Below are 17,585 nucleotides of genomic sequence, written 5' to 3' on the forward strand. Positions count from 1 at the left end.
AAATAGGTTCAAGATCGATGCTTCTCTCGGTATTTAATACTTGCAGAAGTTTGCAGACATAACTTTCCTTAAAAAGCAACTTTTTAACTGCTTCAGTCCTGCTGCTACCCAATTTTCCTTTACTGAGTGTGCTTAATAATAACTATTCTGTTTCTTCTTATTTAATTGTGAGTTAAAGTTGAGTGTGCTCCTGTGCTAAGAGTGCAGTTTAAGCACAGAGCCTGCACAGAACAGTAGCAGCAGTCTCGCATTCCACACAATGTGCTGCTTTAGGTGCTTGCAATGCAGGAACCAAATGCTGCTATTTCATGGACAGAGGATGATATGGTCTTTTTCCTTGTAGTTTTTGACCATCACTCCTGAAACAGTCAACGAGAAAATTATAGTTAAGAGGTTTTTCTTAACTGAATTCATGTCACACATGCTGACACTCCTCCAAAAAATTACTGAAGTTTTGATTGAACTTAGCCACCTAGAAACAAAACACTTGGTACTTAGCTTCCAATACCAGCCAGTTTCCTTGTTTTGGTTCTGAGAATAGTTACTGGTGTGACAGTGAAGACGGAGAATCCTTTCACAGTGCCTGCAAAGCTCTGCTGTTCCAAGGAGAAGAATGTGCAGGGCAACACATGCAAAGACTTGTTATATTTTATTGAACTTTCAACTTGAAAGCAATGACAGTGTTAGGCAAACAAGTATCATATGACTGCCCTACTTTCACTCTTCTCTAGGTGTCTGTTTCTCACCCCTATGGATCTGAGACAGAACACCAGGTTAGATAAACTCAAACTCTGAATCAATACAACTACTCTCTTGTTCTTATTTAGAAAAACTAAAATCAAACCAAAATACTTATTTTTTGTAATTTCTCTGTATTAATTAATTAAGAAAAAGGATCATGGTTTACAAAAAGAAGGAACTAGATCAGGGCTGGATTTCTGTTATGGTAACAATGTTGGTTCTTCTTGTTTGCTTCAAACCTATTTTTATTTGAGAGAGGAGCTCATTTCCAAAACTGAACTACATACACAAGAACAATTTAGAATAGACCAGACCAGACTGTTTCAGTTGGAAGAGTCCTACAATGATCATATAGCACAACTGCCTGAACAGGGCTGATCAAAAGTTAAAGTATCTTGTTAAAGGCACTGTCCTGATGCCTCTTCAACAATGTCAGAGGCTTGGGGCATTGACCACCTCTCTAGGAAGCCAATGTTTAACCACCCTCTGGGTGAAGAAATGCTTCTTAATGTCCAGTCTAAAAGCTCTCCTGACATAGCTTTTAACTGTTCCCACATATCATATGACTGGATACCAAAGAGAGATCAGCACTTCCATCTTCACTTCCTCTCTTCAGGAAGCTGTAGAAAGCAATGAGGTCGCCCCTCAGCCTGCTTTACATTTTATTTTTGCCACTCTTGTCACACAGCAATGCATCCACGTGGGTCTTCAAGACCTCCAAGGAAGGAGACTCCACAATCCTCCTGGGCAGCCTGTACCAGGGCTCCCTCCCCTGAACAGTAAAATAGTAAATAGTAATAGTCAAATTCACTTGTGAGAAATCAAAGCAACATCTAAGTTGAGTGTCACCATCAGGCTATTCCATATCTTTCCTTTGAAACCTCAGTCCTGTCTAGAAAACAAAATAGTGTTTTAGTTAAAAGACTCCACTATAAAAGATGTCAGTACAGCTTCTTTCTCTTTGTACCAAGTTTTGAAATATAGCTTCAGAGAAAGGGTGAAAGACAGTAATAACCACAAGAGAAAAGAGTTTCCCAGTGGAGCAGAAAAAGGTACTGCAGATCCAGAGGTGAGATTGAATTTCATGTAAGGGACCTTCCTTAAACATCCTGCCTGACATTTTGACGTTGGGTAAGAAATATTCAGTGACTGAGACTGATTCTGTTCTGAGGCCCATCATTCCCTATACATTGTATGAGCACTGCAGGAACTTAAACCATGGATGCGTGGAGACAGTCACCTAAAAATAAGCATGACAACACACTTACAAAGTCTCTTTTTGGTTCTAGTCTTTGGTACCAGAACATTAATATCTACATAAACATGGTGCAATATAATTTCTTTGAGGAAAACCACTGCACATGAAGAAACTGCAATATTTCTTCTTCAGATAGTTATCTGCTAGAGCAGGAAAAACCTCAGTAGTAACATGAAGCTCCTCATCTTCTCATTACAGACAAACTGTACAAGGATACTCCTTCTGCACAGGACTTGATCTTCAATATGCAGATCAATCTGAGCACCTCATGCTCCCCATTGTTTCAGGCAATTTAAGTATGACCATACTTTTACACACCTACTTCATCTACAGCATTTGTTCTTTGTTGCCGTTGATAAAAAGGAAGTGTTTTTTGCCAGGTTTTGAGGGATGATTCACCTTGAGCTCTGCACTCAGGGAAACGAGGCAGACAGAAGCCAGACAGCCTCTACCTTAAAGAAAGAGCATTCCATGCAGGAAACTCCCAACACACAGAGCGCCTCATTGTGTGAAATCACACATCACAGCCCTTCCCAGTTCCTCTCCCCTACAGCCTCTTCACATTAGCTTCACTCAGGTCCTTCTGAGAAAACCCTTCAGGGCTTTTCACCTTCACCTCTTGCCACGCAAACAACTCTTTCCATTCCTCCTCTTCTCCTCCAGAAGAAAACACAGAGACAGGATATTTCTTCTTTTCACTTAGCTGATGATTTTGCTATTCTCTTTTCTGCAGCTTATGACTGTTTGAGCAAATTCCTACCGTGCCCGTCATGTAACTCACAAGGAATATTCTGAATGTTAATATTGACTATTAACATTGAGTTTTGACATTGAACAGGCTACATGGTAGTCATCCCTGCTTTACCTATTGTCTATTATTTCTATATTCTCCACTGTATGTGTGGACATGAAACACTGCCATGAAACAGGAGAAGATTCTGCAGGGAGCAGGAAAGATTTTGTTGATCATAGAATCATAGAATGGTAGGGGTTGGAAGGGATCTTTAGAGATCTAGTCCAATTCCCCTGCAGATCCTTCTTAAGGGATGATTACGTAAACAGTTTGAGGTGTACATTTGAAAAGTCAAGTTTAAAAGATATGTTGAACAAATTCATCTCTGTCAAGATGAAGGAAAAGTAGTCATAGAATAATTTAGGTTGGCATGCCCTTTGTGTATCATTTGGTCTAAATCTCACTTATAGCTGGGCTAACTTCGAAGTACTGTTCTGGAAACTTCTTTAGTATTCAGAGGATCAGAATTTGTTTAGTTACTTCTCATTTTTAAAAGAGAAAAGAAAAATAGGTAAAAGATCAAGTTAGCAGAGTTTGGTGAGCTTAGACGACACAACTGAAGACTGAGATGGGAGCACAACTTGCTTTTATAATGTAGCCAGGCTAAATGACAGAAGAAAAGGAAATAATAAGATGAAGCATATAGGTGGTAAAAACGGGTTCAAAGTAGTCATTGTTTTTTTTTTTTTCTGGACACTTAGAAACATACTAAAACATCATGGAGTCAGCCATTCCCATACAATTTGCACTGAGGTGGGAAAAGCCATATCTGCTCTCAGATGGTTGTTAGACAGGTTTATTAGAAAGACATGTTTGAGTTGATGAACTGAACTCTATCTCACAATGGTCCCTACAGCAGTGTATTTGAAATAATCTTAATCCGTGATGCTGGTAACATGGTCATTGTTACATAAAGTGTACACACAAGTGTGTAAATTAACATCTCATACCACCATAAACCCTGAGAAACTCAGCTGTTCTTGAAACAGGCAATACTGAGAAACACATATGCAAGAAACGAAGAGTCTTAAATCTACATTTCAGTGGATGAATGTAAAAGCAGCAGAGAACTGCTTTCTAACCTAAGATGTCAGATGAATATAAAGGTAATTTGGACTTTTAGGTGGGTGATAAGCAGCTAGATCAACCCCGGAACAACTACCATCGACTTATGATTTTAACTAGGAGAGTGGAAATTATTATTTGTAAACTGTTTGTATACATAGCTGACAAATTATCTGAGTAACTAAAATGGCACATGGTAATAACAGCTATTTAGCTATATGGATAACCTTTAATCACACATTCATTACTGAAAATGACTAAAATTATATTAATGCAAGCTGACAAAAAATAAACGTAACCTTTAGATAGATTTGGAGCTCTGCTGTAAGCACACAGTCTTTTTATTTTGTCTTTTTCCACCATTAAGGCTCAGAGGGGAAAACAAGAATCAATTCCCTAAGAAAATTGTCTTTGTTCCATTATTCATGGCCTACAAGTGTCTAAAGAAATACAACACAGGAGATAACGATGCATGTAAAACCAGGCTCCTAAGTCTGACATTTGGTAAAGATCATGTAAGAAATGCATTATAATTCTATTTTTAAAAATAGTATGTAGGCACTAAAGAGAATATTCCTAAAGAGTAAAAAGATATCTTTGTAGATGCTTGAAGAAAATAATCCTCCAGATATCATATTAGTAATGCTGAGATCAATAGTTTGAATCATCTTTATTATTAGCAAAATATCACAATATAAAATGCTTTGAAAGTTACTTGGCAGCAAAAACAATCCTTTGAAATGTAGTTTTGCTAACAAAAGGATGAAATCACCTTTCTACTTAAACATACTCTGCATTGAGAACAGGAAGTTTCACAAGATTTATACATATGAAATCTTTTCATTGCGGGTATATGTACATAATCTACACATTTCAACACCAATTGAGAACTTTGCAAGAGAACTTTGGCACTGTGACTTTCTGATCATGTATGCACCAATTTGTAGTTCTAGGCCTGGCAGCCAGGTAAACCATGAAGGGTTGCACTAGTAATAAGAGTTAAACTGAAAATCAGATCAAATCAAAAGACAAGTGCTCAGTGAATCTTGGAAGTTCTACTCAAGACTTTTTTCATCCCTTTGGCTTTCCAGTAACCCATCTATTCCTCACTGTCTCCATATCAAAACAAGTACAAAATTCCTTGTCTGCACCTATTATCTTGCAGCTGATTTTGCTACAGCTGAATGGCAGATTTGTTTCCTAAACATTGTTGTATTTCAACTCTCTCACTCTTGTTTGGGCAATCTCACTAATAACATACCCCTGAATTTCCATACCATCGTTCCTTTAAGTTGCCAAAAGACCACCTTTCTTTCCACAAATCGGGGAGACCAAAGCGAAGAGTAAAGATAACTGGTGGCGAAAGCTACTTGCTAATAGTAAGTTTTCCTGATGCAGATTTGGTCCTAATATCCTAGAGAAATGGCTTCACAAATATTACAAGTTCTCATACTGTGTTCAAAAATAAGTAGAGGAGGCTTGGTTATAAGTTTTCATCATGATAAAAAATGTAAGAGACCGGTTAGTCTATCACTTACGGTAGCACTGAGGTCATCTCTCAGAACCTCTCAACAGAAGAATTTGTCTCTTGAAAGGGATTGTTTGATTAAACCAAATTCTACCTATTGCAGTCCTCAAAGTATTTGGAATGAGAAAAGCTGTAACACTTTATAAAGTGTTAAAGTAGGGCACTGATCTTCATGCTGTTCAAGGGGCCATCTAGTACTTTCTGGAAAGTGTGTATAATTATGGAGAAGAATGTTATGCTCTATTAGGTTAACTAAAAGGACTCATTTTCTCTGCTGACTGATGTAAAAAGCAGACAAGGGAAGAGAAACACAGATCTCAAGTAACAAGGGAGCTTTACATTGTTAGATATAAGTTTTTTAAAGCCCTTTGTTTTGGTGAAAAATTTTCTGAAGCATAGGAAAAAGAGTTCTTGGCCACCTACACAAATCCCTCTCTAGGATGCTACAACCCGACTTGTTCAAAACAATTCATTAAAATTCTTTCTAATCCATGTCTAGCAGATCCAGAATCCTGTTAGTTTTCACTATAGCTTAGGCTACTAAGTAATACTTCTCCTTCCACGCCGATCTTAATCACATATTCCATCATCAGAAATATAACATATAGACAAAAATTACCAGCTTTGCTTTTATTTTAGTTTTCTTTTCTCTATATACAATAAAATAAATTTCAGGGGGTTCTCAGCTGAGTTATCCCATCATTTTGCTAACTCTGCAACTTCTTTCTCTTTAAATATCCTAACTTAGGTTTAAAAGCTGATTATAACATTGAAATTTTATATTACTTGTTCAGTGCATTCTCTGAAATAGTCCAATTAAAGAAACGAAATCTGCTTTTACTGGCAAAACAGAAATCATATGAAAAGAGACTGGTTTTTTATTCCCTCCCCTGCCCTGAATATGAATCATATAAAACTTAGTGTGGACTTTCACACTATAGAAATGCTAAAGCTCATATTTGAAAACAATGAAAAAAGCCACGTGTTTCGTGTCCATTTTGAGGAAGAACAGTATTTGAAAAGCAGCTTAGAGGCAGTTGGTGTTAAAAGCAGACACAGACTTTTATTTCAAATCATTTATTTCAAACCCCTACTCTAAGCAGGGTTCACAGTCATTGGCTAGGAGGTATTACCAGTCTTCAGATATCAAAAAGTGAGTCCAGATCTCAATGTTTTTCAATTTCAAAGAATATAATGATTAAGGAAAAAGTCAATTTCAATAATTGTTTATATTGAACACAACAGCTCAATACAAAAGTGTATGGGACAACTGTGTAGTTTTGACTGCAGTATAGGACTGCAACAAAAGTGATCTATATATAATCAAAAATTGTATTTGGTTTGCTTTCAATAAGTATGATCATGGTAAGGAAACATGGTGAGGAGAATTCAAAGAATAAAGTATACTCTACATTCCATAATGAACAACATAATCTTCAGTTCAAAACTGAAATAACTAATCACAGATCTTATTAATCTCTCAAGCTGGAGATGGCAGTTTGTAAACAGATGTTACAAAGTATTGTACCTGTTTAAGAAAGAAGGAAAGAAACTAAATCAACCACAACTCAAGCTTAGGGAGACTTTCAAAGTTAAAAGTTTGCTAATAATTCAAATGGTAATGGTCAACAGGAAAATAAATAAATGCCCTTGATTTATTAAGGTTATAGACAGCACATAAAATGGCAAATTTATCTCAAAGAGTAAAACCAAGGAAATGTAGATCTAATATATATGGAATTCCATCACACATTCAATTCATTATCAGATTACACTGACAAGTTAATGGATAAAGTAATAGAATGGGAAACAGTACAAGATTTAAATGGTGGGCATAAGAAAGGCTAGACAAGAGACAGCCATTGGTGTTAAACTGAAGCTGAAGTGAGAGAAAAATGACAGAGTCACTTAAAATCAGTCTTGAGGGGAAACAGTTTTCCACAGGAATGTGTAAGACAAATCCAGCCAATTTTAAGATGAGGCAAAATCAGTACCTGAAATGCATTAAAGCACTCTTCTGACATCAGATAAGACTAGACTTTTTGTTCCTTAGGTTAATCCCAGCCTCATCTTATCCTGATTTGGATTTCCTTTTTCTAGAAAACTAAGACTTTAATTGTCTCTCTTTTCCCTGAACAAGTACCTTTTATTTTTTCCCCCCCATGATAGTAAAAGAGAAACCGTTTTTTGAACAGGTTGTGGATAGAAAGTAGGGAATTCTGAAAATACTTTATGATCAGCTATAAAATAGCAATTCTAATACAACTTCTATTACTCATAAATGGGTCTTTAATATAGTCCAAAATGTTCTGCCAATAATATGGGTAGTCAAATGCAGAGGCATTGAGGAAATCAAAGTTTGCTATAACTGCCACTACATGCACAAAACAGCAAATTAAAACATTATTTAGTCCAGTACATTTATTATTTTTTTATTCAATATGGAATCACTATCTGTAATTGGAAAGATGATAAAAGGCACAGGACATTAAATAATACACACAAACCTATATTAGAAGAATAGTCATTCTTTTCCCATAAGCACCATAATATAAGCATAAGTTCCACCTGCATGTTGCAGCATATTTTCATCTTCCAAGATGACAAGTAGAAGTCAGTTTTAATTCAAGATTGCAGGCTTCAAGGACAATAAATGTCTCTAGTCTCAGAGAAAGTAGCTCTTCATCTATCTATCTATATCTATCTATCTATGTATACATACATATAGGTACACAGACATAGCATTGACCTATTTTAGTACTTGAGAATCACATCTCTTTGGATCAATATATTAAATCTAATTACTTTTTAAGAGTCTGAAACAAAATGTGTCATTTACAAACATTCCAGCAATGCCGTAACATAGTTAATTTCAAAAGTCAACATTTACATTATCATTATGTCAATATCTTATTTATAATGACTTGTATCTAAAAAGAAATACTATTAGGCAAATTGCATTACAAGTTTAGGTGATCCATACTAATTGGATAAAAGTTTTCTGTCTTATTTTACTTTAAGTCATTGTTTTCACAGCTAACATTAAATATGAAAACGTGCTCTTCTGCAGCACGGTGAGCACAAAACACATTCAAAACACATTCAATGTTTCCATACTGCAAGGAAAAACTTTCAAGACTCACGTGCACTACAAAGTCTGCTTTACAATAACAGAAGCTCTTTGAAGAATTAATGTATAATTAAAGAAAAAGAAAAACAAATCCCCAGAGGCCTGCATGAGAATACAGATACGGATCCTTTCATTTCTTCCTAAGCAGTTCTGATTTTACTCAAATTAGTAAGATGTGAAGAAGTTAGATTACTAAGTGAGGCTGTCCAGAAAACATGACATTAAAAGTGATGATTTATTAAGTAACTTGATTCCAAACATACGAAACAGACATGTTTTGAGCATGTCAGTACTTACATTAGATACATAAAATTTAACTTCTGTAAAGCTTGAGCCAATGCAGCTTGAAAAATCAGGTGGCTTGTTCTGGCTTGTACATTTTGCTCAGGATTATTGCTGGTGTCCTAACCAGGAATTACGTATGAGAAGCCTGGTTGCATTTAAAATCCAGTCTGAAGTTGCATTTCAGACAGGAAAAAAAGAAGTGTAATCCCTAGTTTCACTTTTTAATTGAAAATATAACCTGGAATCCCTGGGGCAGAAGAAGCAGCAGCCCATGACACCATCTTCTCAGGGCAGAACTATATTTTCAGCAATATATTTGAAAGGAAACCAATGTTTCCATTTCCTCTTCAGTAGAGGGCACCGAGACATGAGTGGCATGACCTGAAAAGCAGCTGAAACATGCCAACAAGCCTCCCTTCACTGCAATTCTCTGTTTAGAGTTCTGACACAAGATATGCATGTGACAGATATGGCAAAACCTTTCTCAAGGCTGCAGAACAACAACCTGCTAAGAACAAATAAGACATAATCGAAAGCGGAGGGTTATCTAACAGAAGATGGTCTTCCTCCTGTTTCTCCTTCAAGCCATTTTGTAAGTTTATATTAGAGCAAAGAAAAGCCAAAGACTTCCTTGTCAGTCTATTACTTGTCACAGGGCACTCAACGTCATTACCATGTGTGGCAAATTCAGCTCTGTGGAGGCTGCTGACCACACATTCATTCTGAAGATTTCTCTTTCTTCCACGAGGCTCAAGCTTACCTGTTTACACAAATGAATCCATGACATCTGCCCTTTTCTTTCATGAAAGCATTGACCACTTGAAAATGAGTCCATAGAAAGCAATGCCTTACCATGATCTGGATTAACCTGCCCTGAATTCATTCTTCTTTCTCTCCATAGATCCCTGATGGCCCCAATCCTATTTTGCATCTTAGCAGCCCCAACAGGAACCCTCCAGTTTCCACTGTGAGATTCCATATGGCTCCATTGCAGTGTATGTTACCTGGGTCTGCAACTTAACTTGCTGTATCAGAACAAAACCAAAATCATACATTATGCAAACAACTTTCAAAAGTAAGATCTTCTTGCAGCATACACTATTACTTGTCATACAACCACCCCTCTGTTTCATGTGGGAAAAGTAATTACATATCCGAGAGAATTAATTATGATATAGCTTTATTGCATAGCCTTGCTGACAGCATTTTGTGGAGATACCTGGAAGCAAGTGACTATTTTGGGTTTATCCATACATCTACTACACAGAGAAGTTTGAATCAAACAAAGGCAGTCTACAGACAAGATCCATGAGGCCTATGTTGATGCTCTCATAATAATGTGCTTCTGGGGAGCATGAAAAGCTAACAAGTCACCATCAGGGAAATTCAGAGGTCCCTGTTCTCCACGAGTGGCCCAGTAGAAAAAGTATCACAGCTACTCTGTGGCAGCTTTTTGTCACAGCTTGCAGAAGAGAGCTGTGCCAGAGAACTGCAACAGTGGGCTTCATCAGCAAAGTACAGTCATCGGGCAAGGGCAACCAAAGAACAGATACTGCACTACTGCAAATACTTTTCCGAGAGTGACAAGCTTAATTCAATGCATTTCCATTTCCTTCCAGTTCAGTGACAAACTGCATGTGGGTAAACATGCTCTTTGTTGGAGTGGTAAAGAATAGTGCCTTCCTCCTCTACTCTGCCCTGGTGAGGCCTCCTCTGGAGTCCTGTATCCAGTTCTGGGCTCCCCAGCTCAAGAGGGACAAGGAACTGCTGAAGAGATGCCAGTGCAGGGCTACCAAGATGATCAGGGGACTGGAGCATCTTCCTTATGAGGAAAGGCTGTGGGAACTGGGGCTGTTTAGCATGGAGAAGATTGAGGAAGGCTCTCATCAACACAAGTATTTAAGAGGTGCATGACAAGAGGATGAGGTGGCACTTTTTTCTGTTGTTTCAAGTGACAGGACAGGGGTAACAGATGTAAGCTAGAACACAAAAAATTCCACTTAAACATAAGGAAAAACTACTTCACTGTTCAGGTGAGGAAGCCCTGGCACAGGTTGTCCAGGGAGGGTGTGGAGTCTCCTCTGAAGGCTTTCAAAACCCACCTGGACATGTTGCTGTGCATCCTGATCAAGAGGAATATGCTTTAGCAGGGGAGTTGGGCTAGATGATCTCTAGATGCCCTTTCCAACTCCCATGCTTCTATGATTCTATGAACTCCTCTCAACTTCTCAGGCAAATACACTAGCAAGGGTTAGCACACCTTGCTGCTCTCACTCATGCCATACTACCAGCAGCCATACTCTTTGGTTGTGGAAGTCACAGGCTAATAAAACGAATACAAAACTCTTTTCAGTACAAATTGGCCAAATATATGTAGCAAATTCTCAACATATTTATAGTAAGAAAAATATTTGAAAAATTCTATAAGACTAGAATATGGCCCCATCAGTAACTAAGAGGGTATTTTTATGTTGGTTTTTTTTACTTTTAAAAATTTTATTTCCATCACTCCACACATCAGAGTGTGACTCATACTTAAAATTAATTAAATCTTATAAATGTTCCAGACATAAACATTTTTTTTTCTCTCTTTCTCCTATTTCCAAGTTTAAATTCTAGTCTACCATTTTATCAATTTGCAGCTTTAAGGCTGTGAGTAATACTTTGATTGTTATACAAATAGATCTCTGGATTCACAGCTGTCAGTACAATTATGGCCAAGACCTCTGTAGCCTAAACCAAACTACAGAAATATTTAAATAGAGCTTAGTGAAATAAATAACCAATAAATGAATATTCTTGAAAAAAAAAGGTATCTCCAAGATAATTATTTAATAGAGTTTTATTATCTATTAATTATGAACTCTGAAATTGTGAACTATTATGTATTGACATATGTAGGATACAGTTTAAGCACAGCAGGAGTCATTTCAAGATGTATTTCCTAAAATTTCTTTGTAGCAATACATATAAAGATATTTAAACAGAATGAGCTTTATACTTCACTTCAGAACCAAATACAGATAATAGTAAATTTAAGAGAGGATTATGTGTGTGAGGCAGAAGGGGCATATAGTAAAAGCTAGAAACATATTCTAAATAGAATATTCTCATATTCTAAAGCCTATTTCCTTTTCAGTGAGTTAGACCTAAAAGTACTAAATTTGATTCTCAAAATGAAGTCACAATGAGGCCTTGCATCTGAAAATCTAAACAAAAAGTATGTATTCAGAACTAGCCCCACCTAAGTTTCCAAGTCCAACATCCTTTACATCCAAACTGCTGTTCCGAACCTCCCTGTCAGACTATAGGAAATTAAGAAGTGCTCTTCAGTTGTTTTTATGCAGTATTCCCTAACACCTAGCCTCTCTCTTCATCAATTCAAGAGAAAGGCAGCTAGGTGAAAATACCACATAGATTAGTATCAGACATGAGCACTTTGACCATCATAATTTAATCCTGTAGATGATAGGACAGAATGCAGCCTCAGCACATTTACAGGCGATGCAAAATTGGGAAAAGGAGCAAGATTTGAGAGATCAGAGGCTTGTGCTGCCATTCAGAGAGACCTCAATACATTGAAGAAACAGGCTGACAGAAACCTCATGAAGATCAACACAGGGTGTGTCATGTTCAACGTGTGCCATGTATCAGCACAGGCTGTGATCTAACCAGCTATACAACAGTTTTGTGGAGAAGGACCTGAGGGTCCTGCTCTGTAATAAGTGAAACATAAGCCAGCAGTGTTCCCTTGGAGGAAAAGGTGGCCAAGGGAATCCTGGGCTGCATTAGGAGGGCAGTGAGCTCTGCCAGTGAGCTGAGGGAGGTGATCCTTCCCCTCTGCTCAGCAATGATGAGGCCACACCTGGAGCACTATGCCCAGTTCTAGACTCCCCAGGACTCCCTTTGACTCTCAAGCCTAGGGTTCAGGGTTCAGTTCTTAGTTCTCAGCACGTGCCCCTTGGTATTTGTTATTAGCAACCTTCAAAGTCTTCAAATTTCACCTCTCCCGTTTTCCCCTGGCTGAAGCTGAAGTCTCCTGCCAACACACATATGTAGCTGTACATGCTAAGGAGTCAATGCACAAACCTGCAGTTGCCATTAGAATAGAGGGATGTTACCAGCACCCTCTATCTGTTTAAAAACATACAGCTTCATTTTGATCTAGTACTGATGTTACATGTCATGTAAGTTATCCTTGTAAGCCTTTCTGCAATAAGACTATATGTTTATTATAAATACAATGGTATATCTTGTAAAATAACATCAATATAATCAATAAATGGTTGAAATAATTCATAATAATTTCTTAATATAGTTTTGTAACTATGCATTTTAGCCATCTGTCAATAAGCCCTTCAGATCTAAATTTGCCTTATTTATGCAAAGCTACATGTTCAAAAAGTCACAATTTTTCTTACTTTCCATCTTGGGTACTATATTTTTCCACAATAAAGTGCCATTCCTTCTGCCTGCTGCCTTGCTGTTTGCTATCACAATCAGAGATCTCAGTGAGGAGATGTTTTATCAGTAGCTTTCAAATTAAAAATATTTGGAAGAGATCATAGACACATTTTTTCAGAAGACAGAAAGTGATATACACATTTGCAAAATCAAATCCAACCCCTAGCCAATCTTAAAAAAGAACCAAACCAGAACCCCCCTGTGATGGAATTCAGGTTCTTTCCAATTCCAGAACTCAAAAGGGTGATGGTTCCATCATCTAACGGTCAGTTGGAAGAAAGGGATATTTTATTTCAAACTAAGAATATATCCTGAAAATAAGAAACGTTTGCAGCTCCCAAAAAGCCTTGCCAGCATATATCAACTTAGCTGGATCACAAGCAAGCATCGGAAATACCATTTCTATTTTCAGAACATCATGCATCCAGGATGAGAGCTGGGTTCCTCCCACATCTAAATTGCTCAGTAAATCTTATATTTCAAGCACAGTCTTATGATAAATGTCAATTTTTGTGCTAACTGCATTCTGCAAATATTTAAATTGAGATGTGTACAAGAAACAGATAAGGAAGACTTTCTTTGAACTGAGGATGCACTTTGGCCAAGCAAGAAAAACGTTTAAGCCATGAGCTACAGGTTAACATTCAGTCCAGACTGAGTTGGGAAAAGACATTTTTGCATCCCCTTGAGATGAGTCAAAAATTAAGATAGTTTGTACAAGTGGAATGATAAAAAGTGAAGCTATGTGATACTACAAAATAATTACAGTTGGAAGTTGGGGAAAGAATTAATAGACAGATGGTCTTCACTTTCCCCTCTGAAAATTAAGAAAGAAAAAAACCAAGATGATTTTAATCCCTATCCAGGAAACTATTTTTAACTTCCAGATTCTTGTGATGTATTAAAAAATAATCTGTTCAAATCAGATATACACAGAAAACAACCTTGTCAAATTGTTCTCCAAATGTTGATTTAAGTTAAAATAATCATTATCTGATACTCATACTATTTTCTTTAATGAAAAAGAAGTGCCAACACTTTCTTCTCTTCAGAACAACAGTTGCTACTGAATGGCACCTTAAAAATTTACAACTCTGAGATGAACTTGATTTTCATTTAAAACGATCAAAATATTTCATTATTAGGTTCTGAGAACTGAATAAATATCTGCTGTGATTACTCCTTCCTTAAAACTACCTCATTTTTACATAGCTATGTTTTTCTAGTGCCCTCAGCAGGGCACAGGCAGATGATAGGATAAGGATCTCATTTTATTGTCTAAATTGGAATCCAAATTGGAAAGGCTACCTCCTCAGCTAACCGGTCTGTGGATTAGAATTGAGTGGGTAGTTTCAGTTCAATTTCTCCACAGACAAAAATAACAATAATTAAAGAAAGATATCTTGTTTATCAATCTTAGTTCAGCACAAGGCAGGCCTGGAGACGTTCTCTCTCTATTACAAGACATCCTAGAGCATTTTCTTGAAAATAAGCAAGGATGCCAAGCAGTACCTGAATATTCAGAGCGTTTTAGTCTTTCCTATACTTTATATCCTCTTTATGAAGTCAATATATTCTGTTGTCTCTGGATATCTGTGATATATTAAGACAAATCATAGGCAATTAGAGCAAATACTATATATGGAAATTTCCAGTTTAGTAGCTGAATCAAATAGCAAAGGCTGATGTCTGAGTGGCACATAATACATATTGCTGGTAGAAAAGCATCTATCAGAAGTTAGAGCAAAGCTACTGAAGATGCAAATACCGAGTTTCTCTCGCTTGCAAAATATTGTCAAATCATTATGACAGTGCATGCACAGCTGTACATAAATGTTTAGTAATGATGCTGGCAATATTGCAAGGAAAAAAACCAATAATGATGGAACAAATGCTCCCAGACTTGACAGAAAACCAGGCTTTTTCTGCAGAGATCTGTAGATATTAAATCATACAATTGGTTATTGAATTCTTAATTTTTTAAATAAATATTTGAAGGCATTTTACAGCATTATTATGAGGAGGCCAAAGAGAATTTGGTCTAAATGATGCAAACTGCATAATCAAGTTGAGAACAAATATGCATAGTTGGAAGGAATCCTGTAAATGAAAAAATTAAGGGGATCTTTTTTTGATAAGCTTACGTACTACCCAGTGTTTCTTAAGCTCCAACTGTAAAAATCTGTACCATATTAATTAGATGAAACTATGATATTTTATTTGCTCCACAGAACTCACATCGCTCCTCGGGTGTAATTTCCTAGATACAAAGATTAAGCTAAGAAACTTATATTGCAATTCAGTGTTTCAACAGACAACTTTGAACTCTCTCTATAGGCTAGAGAGAACAAACTCCTAGGAGTAGTAACTCTGGGGTGGATTAAAATTTTGAAGGGGAAAAAAAAAGCTCTGCTAGTGTCTGCAAGTGTTTCCTTAAAGCTAAGTAATGGTGAGATACATTATCATTGGATGGCTTATTTAAAAAAGTCCAGAAGATGGCATTTAAAAGAAACCATGTTCTGTTTTATAAAGGGAAAAGGCCACTTGTTGAACAGTTAACAGTAAGTTAACATACTGAAGTGTAGAAGCTATGTTGTTCAGCCGAAAAGCCTGTTTTCTGCTCCTCATATCACTGCATATTGGATATTTTAGTTACTTATTGTGAATATCATACAACTTAACCAGGTTAATCAACACTCAGTATCACAAAGGGCTGTGGTGCTGTGTTCTTTCCTTATAAGCACATTCATGAGGAAAAATAGGTGATTACATGCAGAGTTCCCACCAATGAGAGTTACGTGCCTGGACAAATACTTTAATTTCCATACTGTATTTTTGCTAGAGCTGTAGCATTGATACTAGCATTATCTACACACTCACAGTTGCCTAAGTATTTTGGACAATTTCACATAACAAAAATAATGGTGCTTCATCCCGTTAAATAGGCAAAATTGTGATGCTGTTTTTTCAATGAGGAAGAAAAAAGAAATAATTTAAATGACAAAAAGAAAACAAAGAAGTCTTGGCTTTACTATAAATCACAGAATGGTTAAATGACTGTAATAACTGTTCCTCTCAATGGCAAATTCGATATCACTCACTAGACTTGGCCAAAATATGCAAATATTTTTATTTGCTGTTTGGGTGGATCATGCACCCTACCACCAGCCTTCTGGAGAAGTCCCTGTACCCTTGCATCTCTAGGTTTTATACTGTGTGGTAATCCAAGCCATATGGCTCCTACCTACATCTCCTCAGCTGAACTCCTAGCAGGGCTGTCAAGTAAGGAGAGCCTGCTTAGATATGTGACTGCTTCACAACTGATCCTCACGTGTAACTCAGTCAACCAGTGAATAAATAGTATTACAGGTTGTAGGAATTGCTGAACTTACTGCTGTGTCCCTTTGTCAAGGATAGTATAGAACATATGTTCTCCTAATACCATGTCTGGTGGTTAAAAGCAAAAGAGAAGCTGGCCTCCTTTCCCCTAGAACTGGATACTGTCACCAGCATTTTGAACATGTACACGACAAGCTACAGAAACAGTTTTTTCTCACCTGAAAAGCTATCTTGACACTGCTCTAATTTGACAGTGGGAATCTAATATATTATACAGTCCAAACAATGTAGTAGTCTGAATAATGAAAAAGAGAAGATTGGATTTTTTAATGGAAACAGGAAAATTAAACACAAGAAAATCTTTATTCAATTAACAGGTTAATTTATTCCAGGATCTTTCAAAATAATGGTGAATTATTTACAATGGATAGACAATGCAAAACCTTACAAAGCTATAGGTCTTATAGGAGTTTCAATACTGGTTCATTTGCCTGTGATGTCAAATGCTGATTAACAAACCCTACTGTCTCAATGAACTTCGAAAAAGCTCAAGGTTCATCTTTTACACAATTTACACTTCGAAGATGTTAAGATTCACCACAGAGTCTGATTAGTAACTTATATTTAAGTCCATATCCTGGTAAGACACTTAATTGTGTCTTTTCTTAGCATATAATATTCTGTAAAATAGAACCTCGACAGAATTTACATTCCAACTCATGTTTCATCCATATACACTTGGAATCTAAAATGAAGAACAAGTTACCAGCACAATTCAACAAAGTACTTTCGAGTTTCTCCCTGACTTAGAAGGCTTTAGACTATGTAGCTACTTTGTTCACATCACTTGTAGTCTGGTTATAAGACCTTCTCTTGGTTCAAACTACAAATTACTTGAGCAAATTCTGGCAAGAAAATAAAAGGATATTATTCTAAGCATGAATTCTGAAGTAAACTATGACTGATTAACAGCTGTTGAAGC

General features: G+C 36.7%; 1 protein-coding gene across 3 annotated transcripts in view; it reads right to left on the minus strand.

Moving 5' to 3' along the window:
* CTNND2 (catenin delta 2) overlaps positions 1-17,585 on the minus strand; it is a 496,550-nt gene that overhangs the window by 296,157 nt on the left and 182,808 nt on the right. For 2 of the 3 annotated variants that reach the window (XM_061994770.1, XM_061994769.1), the window contains exon 1: positions 2,265-2,278. The exons of the other annotated variant lie outside the window; for it this stretch is intronic. In XM_061994770.1, coding sequence (XP_061850754.1) covers positions 2,265-2,278 — 14 coding nt within the window. Of the gene's footprint in view, positions 1-2,264; positions 2,279-17,585 lie in introns of those variants that run through there. 3 annotated transcript variants of the gene reach the window in all.

The sequence above is a fragment of the Colius striatus genome, chromosome 4 (assembly GCF_028858725.1).
Source record: "Colius striatus isolate bColStr4 chromosome 4, bColStr4.1.hap1, whole genome shotgun sequence".
Classification (NCBI taxonomy): Eukaryota; Metazoa; Chordata; class Aves; order Coliiformes; family Coliidae; genus Colius; species Colius striatus.